The sequence below is a fragment of the Branchiostoma floridae genome, chromosome 8, assembly GCF_000003815.2.
Source record: "Branchiostoma floridae strain S238N-H82 chromosome 8, Bfl_VNyyK, whole genome shotgun sequence".
NCBI classification, from domain to species: domain Eukaryota; kingdom Metazoa; phylum Chordata; class Leptocardii; order Amphioxiformes; family Branchiostomatidae; genus Branchiostoma; species Branchiostoma floridae.
In genome coordinates, this window is record NC_049986.1 from 4,980,144 (window position 1) to 4,989,109 (window position 8,966).

The 8,966-nt window shown below is 40.7% G+C and overlaps 1 protein-coding gene across 5 annotated transcripts in view; it reads left to right on the plus strand.

The window, feature by feature from the left end:
- LOC118420603 (EVI5-like protein) overlaps positions 1-8,966 on the plus strand; it is a 39,297-nt gene that overhangs the window by 20,546 nt on the left and 9,785 nt on the right. For all 5 annotated transcript variants that reach the window (XM_035827443.1, XM_035827444.1, XM_035827445.1 and 2 more), the window contains 9 exons: positions 1,386-1,475; positions 1,815-1,912; positions 2,999-3,059; positions 3,288-3,341; positions 4,239-4,271; positions 4,973-5,119; positions 6,101-6,241; positions 6,835-6,975; positions 7,971-8,144. In XM_035827443.1, the coding sequence (XP_035683336.1) occupies positions 1,386-1,475; positions 1,815-1,912; positions 2,999-3,059; positions 3,288-3,341; positions 4,239-4,271; positions 4,973-5,119; positions 6,101-6,241; positions 6,835-6,975; positions 7,971-8,144 (939 nt within the window). The remainder of the gene's footprint in view (positions 1-1,385; positions 1,476-1,814; positions 1,913-2,998; positions 3,060-3,287; positions 3,342-4,238; positions 4,272-4,972; positions 5,120-6,100; positions 6,242-6,834; positions 6,976-7,970; positions 8,145-8,966) is intronic.

Consider the following 8,966-nt stretch of genomic DNA (forward strand, 5'->3'; position numbering starts at 1 on the left):
AGCGTAGATTTATTACGCTGGACCACATACAGTAACGTGCGTCTAGAAGAGCGTTTTAATACTCGCCTGGAATGTACCATTGTCTAACTAAGCCATGAAACTCGGCAAGGAAAGAAGGGCCTGTCTTAACAAGCGTTCTGTTCCCTGGCCATTAACCTTCCAATTTGTTCAACACCCACTCCTGGAGAACAGACTGAAGGACACTGCATGGCTGGTTGCACACCACGCCCTCAAAACGAACGCTCTGCTCTGCTCGAACTGGGGTTACATTCGCTCGGGAACTTGTCCAAGGCAGAATTGTAAAGGCCACGAAACTGTAGAGCACGCCATGTGGTACTGCAGCGAAGTGCTGCTAACATGGACTTGGGTGGAGGGTTTTCTCAGGAGGTGGGTCATGTCAGACTTCCGAATAAATAAACAGATGGTTATCTATGGCATCCTGCCACCCTCATGGAAAAAATGCAAGATAGATGCTATCACCTACACCCTGGCCGTCGCGAGGAAACGCATATGGTCCTCACGTTGTGAAGCACTCTTTGACAAGACCTTTTCGACTCATGTCGAGATGGTCCCATACATCAAGGAGTGCCTCCGCTCAAGAATAAAGCTTGACTTTGTACGTCTGAACGAAACAACGTTTATGTCTCTGTGGTGCTCAGTGCAGTGGGCGAGGGTCGACGGGGGAAAACTGCGACTACGCTTTTAATCCCCTGCTTCCCCCCTGTAGTCGTATTAGTCTGGTATGAACTGTCTGTCTTGTACGTTTCGTATGTCTTTTTTATTTGGATGTGTCAAGTTGGCAGGAGTGGGTTGGTGGGAGCTCGGAGGACAAGTAACCTGTTGTGGGTAGCTTGACACATCCCTTTTTCTTTCCTTCTTCTCTTGTATGTTCTTTGAAATGATGTAAAAAAAAAATGAAAACAGTGAAAAAACGTCTTGTCTCTCTTGTCTAGTTTTCTTTCTTTTTTGATTTTGTTATACCCCCATTAAAAACGGGCCTTTGGAAGGGGCTTTGGAAGGGCTGGGTTAACAGGTCCGTCCAACCATGGAAGAAAGCTGGCGTAAAGCCTTGCCTGGCGGCAAGGCAAAAATAAAAGAACAAGGTAGAATGCCAGAACATAGAGCTGCTGTTTGACTCATTTGAGACCATATTCTTCAGCAGCTGAAGTTGTTATTACCCTTAGGAAGGCAGGAGGACTACCAGCAGGTTGACAGCTTGGAATACTGGTTGTGCACAAGAAAACTGTGAATGATTTACCAAGCTGACAGATCTATTCACAAATACAGGTACATGGTACAAAATGTACATGTACATGTATCCTAATCCTATATTGTTTTGTCTCTCTATACAGAGTCTTTCTTTGACATTTGATTGTATTTAACAGGGTATGGAGATTGTGTTTAGGTTGGGGATTGCACTGCTGCAGGCTAGTAAGTCTGACCTGATGCAGCTGGACATGGAAGGAATGCTCAAGGTATGTGCACTCAGTCTGGTACTTATGGCATGGCACAAAGTGGACAATACTGTATCAGGACCTGTTGCTATACAATATTAGGTACATAATGTTACAAATGTTACATGTACATTTGTATATGCAGATGCTTTTAAAAACAGACTGATGTAATACTGATAGCTGGACCTACATAGCTACTCTTTACCTAGACGTAGTGTGTCTATCAGAATCATGTTGTTTGAGTTCTGTATGTGTCTAGGGACACCTGAAAAATAGGCTGAGTGTGATTTTTACCCTGGTAAAATAAAATGAAAATTAATGAAATGATGCTGATCAAGCTGTTTTCTATCTGTTCTGCAGTATTTCCAGAAGGAGATTCCTCTGATGATGCAAAAGGACCCAGAGAGTATCTTCAACCTGGCATATAACATTAAGTACAACCAGAAAAAGATGAAAAAGTGAGTTTCAAAAGTTATGACATTCATGTTGTCTTATTCATGTGTATCTGTACTGTTGCTCTGGAATTCAAGACCTAGATTTTAATGGGCATGCTACTGTAACAGTGGGGTTCAAGTGCTGCCAAACTGACCATGCCAACAGCTCTAAGCTTTTGGCGTTGTGGTTTTCACATTGGATTTGTGATCTGGCTGCCTGGGTTTGGCGCAGGTTTGAGTCGGAATATTGTTTCTTTCTGTTTCTACTCCCTAGTTGTTTCACTATCATCCATGAAATATTTAGTCCCTTTTTTGATTGTACATTTTGTATTTGTTTGTTTTGTCCAAAGGTCCTTAAGTTTTGCTGACCACAAATTTCGAGAAATACAAACAGATGCACCTAAGCAGCACCTTTATTGGTGAATGGAATAGCCCACCGCCAGACTTCCACTACCAGAACACAACCCATAAGTACATGTACTAGCCAAGCGGATGTTGGTGGGGAATACTGTAAATGTATTTAAGTTCCCGGGGATTTAATTTCGCGGTAGCGAGAAAAAGGACTTTTCATGGTGGTTTTAAGTTCGCACCCGCACCATGCACTGTAATCTCTTACTTCTGTGCAAAAATGCTTGCGGTGGTTTTAAGTTCGTGGTGAAGTGGCCACCGTGAAAATAACGAACATTAAACCACCGCGAAAGTTTCTGCATTTACAGTATTGGCACTAAACTGCCCATGCAGTTCCAAACTGCCCTGGATGCAGTTCCAGTGCAAGTGCTATGTGGCCCAGACCTACACCACTTCCACCATACATTAAGATCTATGCATCACCAAAAATTAAGACCACAGCATGCTTAGGGCCAAAGATACCAATAGAGCAGATCCAGCTGCAGTACCAAGGACTAACACCAGGATGCCCAAAATCAGACCAACAACACAAACATGTATCAATTTCATTGCAATCGCACATAACAGTCCAGAGACATACCGCCAGAAATACAACACGCTCTGTTAAACATTACCTCTATTTCATGGGGTTGATGAAGTAAGGCTGTCCTTCGGCTTTCTAACTACAGTTATGTGCATTTCTCATTTTGTCTTATATCACAGATTGGAGAAAGAGTACATGTCACTCAAGAGCAAAGAATTGGAAGAACAAATTGAAATTAGGGTAAGTAGTATCACATGTTACCTTGGATTATATAGCACACTTCAGAAGTAAATTTATCTGAAAATTGGTATTTATTGGAACTGGCTACATTAAAGAATTTCTACCTGCCCAATACATTATCAGACTATCGAGTTAGTTTTTTTACCAATGGTCAGATAATGTTGGTGTGTACTTGTGGTACAGTTGTTTGCTATGGTGCTGACAGTGTCGATTTCTTTCTTGTTGCAGAGACTAAGAAATGAGAATCAACTTCTTCGCCAAAGAATAGAGATCCTGGAAAAGGTTAGTTTTTTGTCATAACAACAGTCAAAACTACAATGATGAATGATGTGAATTTAATATTCATATCGTTTCTTAAACATAGAGATTAAGGAACGTGTGACTGTGTTTTATGTAGAAATTGAATACAAGAAATATTATGCCTTATTGTGATATGTTATGAGAAAATCATCAATGTCAACTATTTTGGGTCAGCAAATTCTTTGCTGTTTTATGAAATTTTAAAGACATGAAACATGATTGAAGATTTTCCATTTCATTGATTGAATGCTTGCTGTACATGACTGTACAATGACACATATAAGTCACCCACATTGTCTGACACTGTCTCAGTCATTGTTTCATCTCAGATTTACAGAATAAAACATTGTGTGTTGCATATCACCTGAGATACTAGACTGGCCGCAGGTAGGATCACCTGAAGGTTGGGTGTGCTGGAACGGAGGGTTATGTGGAAAACGTTATATTGTAATTATGTCATGCGACTCATACCCACTCGAGAAAACAAACGTTTCAATGCAAAATGTACAGTGAGTGTCCTCAAGCAAAAATTGTAACAGCAGCAACTCCAAAGTCCAAATCCGGTATTTGAGTATTCAACCATGCCACACTTGGCACGCCTGGAGTGCTTTCGAATTAATCAATATTTGATTTATTTCCATGTGATACAGCAAGTTATCACCCGGCCCGGGGTGTCTGGGGTGTCTGGTAGGGATAGTTCCTCTACGGACAAACAAGAAGATATCACCCGGTCCAGAACACCTGTATCAAACACCTTATATATAGCAGCTCATGTACATTTGTATGACAATAATGACCTAGATTTATCTTTCTATAACTGTTTGTTAACTCAACCATGTTTACAATGATCTTGAAGAGTTGTACTGTTCTTCCCCATAGGAGAGTGCTGCTTTGGCAGATAAGCTGATACAGGTTTGAAGCTTTCTTTTTCAAAATACGTTTCATCGTAGTTAACAACAATTTGTTTGTTAACCACCTTTCTCAGCAACTCAGACTGATAAAGTAGTTTCTTATGTTGCTTGAGGACTGTATGAAATCCTAAACAGCAGCCTTACTGGACTGATTTACTAGGTATTGCAGGGAAATAGGTTAAAAAACACAATACTGCATTTATAGTGAATATGTTTTGGGGATAAGGCCATTTGATTATATGTGTATGGATAACATCTGCCTCAATTTTCAGCCATTTTCAAAGTCAAGAGTTTTCAACCATAATGTAAGTCTTAGAAAGCAGATACAAAACGAGCAAATATATGCTGTAGATTTTCAAAAAAATATATCAGAAAACATATTACTAAAGCCATAGAATGCCAACGTCAATTCCAAGGTTGAAGAATATGTGAAAGAACAAAAATGACTAATCTATTGTTCGATATTCAATACTCTGTGCATTTGGTCATAAATTTTTGTTTAACCTTCGTGACCTCTTACATTTTGTACTGAAGCCAACTTTTTTCCCCAAACTTTCTTTTTTTATTTGCATGCTCGCATCAGTTTGGGGGTTCCCATGTCTCCATATAATCAAATCAATGTGGCCTATAATATGGTTATATGTATTAATCTATTAGCTGTTACTGTCAGACTTTACTAATTTTGCAATATGCCTGCTTCAGGGACAAGTTGTTCGAGCACAAGAGCAGGAGGAAAACTTCATCATGATGCGAGAACTGGCGGCTGTCAGGCAGCACAGCTTCGAGACCATGGCAGCACTAGAGGATGCACGTGATGTCATCAAGACACTGACAAGTGATGGACAGAAGGTATCAAACACTGACAGGCTTCTATCTGTGCAGTGGCAACGGCACCTTGGGGGCAGGGGGGCCATCACCCCCTGAGAAATATACGCCAACCCCACCCTCAAATCAAGCTGAAACCCTTGTGTATTTTTTTTTCACAAATTGAAATTTCATTAAACCTAGCTAGAAACAATATAGTCTACTGGCAAAATTTGCCCCTGAAAATGAAGGAAATAACTTTTCAGAGGGTCCAGATTTCACCATTTCTCTGGACCTCCCTTGCGATGGCTTGTACCTTGGTGCCTGGGCATGGTGGAAGTATGCCCTCAAAAGCCCATTTTACCATGGAAATTTCATTTTCAAATTTAGCTTGGTTTAGGAGTAAAATGTGCCCCTCAAATGCAGAAAATTTCTGAGGGTCAAGATTTCATAATTTCTCTAGACTTCTCCACTTGCGACAGATGTGGAATGTGAATGACATAATAAAAAGATGTTGAGTTATTCCCTTTCAAAGTCTGACACTAAACGGTTCAAAAAAAGACGCTAGGGTGCCCAAACCTACACCACCCACTCTTGGCCCCAAGACTCAAAAGTCACGACCACAGCACAACTACAGGAAATTCTGCTCCAGTACCATAACAAGCTGCTAGGGGGCCCAAAATCTATTTGTATTCAGGTCTCCTTATATCAAATATCAGTACAATCCATTCAGGCATTAGGAGTTATGCTGGTCTACTACACACAAACACACACACACACACACACACACACACACATGCTATCCAAAACATAACCTTAAGCTAAAAATGAGTAGACTGGTGCAGATAAACTGTGGCTGGATGAATGGTACTTGCATCAGTACAGGGATGTAGAGAAAATGTAGGAAAAGTAAGCTACATACAATACAACTGGGCCATAGATGAAGACCTGTTACTTGTGTTAATGTTAATGTTGGCACTGATTCACATGCGACCAGAATACTTCAATGTCTCGTGTTCCCATCAGCCTGTAGCCAGTTCTAGCCATTCCCTCCTGCTGGATGAGGCAGTCTCCAAGCTGCAGCAAGAGTTGGCACAAGCAAAACTACAGGAGGCAGAGGCAAAGGCAGAGCTGGCTGATCTTAAAGACAAATGCCAGGAGTCACTGGTAAGTTTGTATGATATTATTATTTACACAGATAACCAATAGTATTGTATGATATTATTATTTACACAGATAACCAATTATAGTAAATCAAAGTTGAATTCTGTGTGTGTGTGTGTGTGTGTGTTTGTGTCTGCAGTTACATGTCTGTGTATATCTGTGTGTGTACATGACTATATGTTTGTATGTGTTTTTATAAAGCGCATGTACAATTTATATTTCTGTGTGTATGTGTGTGCGTATGTTTCAATGAATGTGTATTGATGTGTGCAAAGCCATGTATAATGTGTGTGTGCATGCATGTGTGTGTGTGTGTGTGCATGTGTGTGCGTGTGTGTGTGTGTGTGTGTGTGTGTGTGTGTGTGTGTGTGTGTGTGTAAGGTGTGTAAGGTGTGTGTTGGTGCAGACCATGTCCAATGTACATGTTGTAATGTTGTGTAGCACAAAGAGAACCAGACGTCCAATGTGTGTGTGTGTGTGTGTGTGTGTGTGTGTGTGTGTGTGTGTGTGTGTGTGTGTGTGTGTGTGTGTGTAAACTGTGTAATGTGTGTGTTGGTGCAGACCATGTCCAATGTACATGTTGTAATGTTGTGTAGCACAAAGAGAACCAGACGTCCAATGTGTGTGTGGAGGCTCTGCAGGAGGAGCTTGTCCAGGTGAAGCTGAGAGAGGCGGAGGGGCAGCTGTCTCTCAAGGCACTCACACAAACAGTGTTCGACCTGGAGGAGCACTGTCAGGTAGGAACCATGCAGAACATCTAGAGCTGTGTACCTAAACAAGTTTTAAGTACTTACACAAGAACATGGGTATAGGTACAGGTCTAGACCTGAACCTGTGCCTGAACCACAATAATGGGTGAAAAGAAAAGCATGTTTGAACTGATAACAACACAGTGTTTGATTGTGCTACATGTAGACACAAGCTTATTACAATATCTACGTGTATAATTACCACCACTACCAGTGAGATGAAAATTTGAATCAGTCCTGCAAAAGTGTTATTCTGTGCTGCAGGAGAGTACGATTGTGACTTCAGTGCACAGCTACGGTAATTTCAGCTGTCAAAATAGCCGTCCCCAGTGTATGCCTGACCAGTCATCACAGTCAGGCTTGACTGGATTAGTATCAGTACCTGTAAAATGTTACCCCCGGCCAGTGTTCCTGTATTTGGACCTGACTCTATTTGCTTGTACCCATACTGTGTGATACAGTGTACCAGTACACAGCTCTATTTGGAACTGAAGCATAACTGACAATAATGCTCTACACTTTGGTAGGATGCACTTTTCCGGCAGGGTAGATTTGATTTTATTGTCCATACCATTGCATTGCTTCATGATACATGCGATAATAAGATGAATTTTGAGGATTTTAAAAAAAATGATTGTCTTGACTTAGTATTGTTAGCACAGCTATACATGTCTTGTACCACTTCGGGCGGAAATAGACTGATAACATATTTTAGATACCATGGCAATATTTACATATTACATTTCATGTATAACATTACATTGTATGCTTTGTATGTCCTAAAAGTCTACAAGTGGCCCAATGATTCTTACTACATGTATGTCTATATCATACAAAATGTTGCAGACTTGTGGCACCAAAAGTATTATGTATAATATGTACATCTTGGACATCTCTGGTACATACAGTATTTGTAACCTAAGAATTTGTATTCATGTTCTAGGTATATATAATCAATGTAGTCAAACGGTCATTCTTTGCAGAAACATCTGGCTAGAACAACAGGTAGTGCAGCAAGGTCATCGAATCGAAAGGGTGACACCAAGCAGGTGGTGGAAGTACTGCAGGATGAGCTCATGTCAGTCAAACTGCGTGAAGCTGATGTTGTTGCAGCCCTGAAGGAATCAAGGCTGCGAGTGATGGAACTAGAGACCATGGTACTGTTCTACTTGCACTCAGGAAATCCTGTAGTACCACAGATATGATACATACTAGGGTGGGGACCATTAACGCTAGTTCGCCTTTATCTGCGAGGTGACCTATATCCGTTCCATCTACAAACGGGGTATTTAGGGATATCAAGTCGACAGTGGTTTTAAATTGCAAGATTTTCCCCTTTTTTTCCGTCAGAAACCACCGTATGTCGGCTTGATATCTCTACATACCCTGATTTCAGATACAACAGACTTAGGTTACCCCACGTATAAAGGTGAACTAACGTTACATTGGACCAGTACAAAACTTTTTTTTTTCTTGTTAAACAGTCTGAAAAAAATGGACCTGAAAAAAGTCAGTGGATCGGATTTTGAAGTGATTAGATTATACAGCAGGTGTTCACACGTTTTTTAATTTACCGGTCCAGAAAAATAACGAGCAAAGTACATGAAGAGTATACATGTAGCTTATAGTCATTTCTACCAAGTTTCTACAGTCAAAGGTAAAGAGGCAGTTAGCCTTGTTTACATGAAGATAGGATTTAAAATGCTAGTGGGAATCGATGCTGCACCAAACAGGTTCCTTTGTAGAGAAATGGACCTTTGTTTTGAGTACCGTATATTCTCGAATAAAGTACGCACCCCAATTAAAGTACGCACCCCTGATTTTGGACAAGTCTTAGACAGATCTTTGGGACTGAAAGGTAGAAGGGAAAAACTCAAATAAAGTACGCACCCCTTCTCCACCAATTTTGAACAAACCTTTACTTGGATACATTCAATTTATGATGTTTTCCCCAGGTTATTTTGCTTGAAATAACCTGC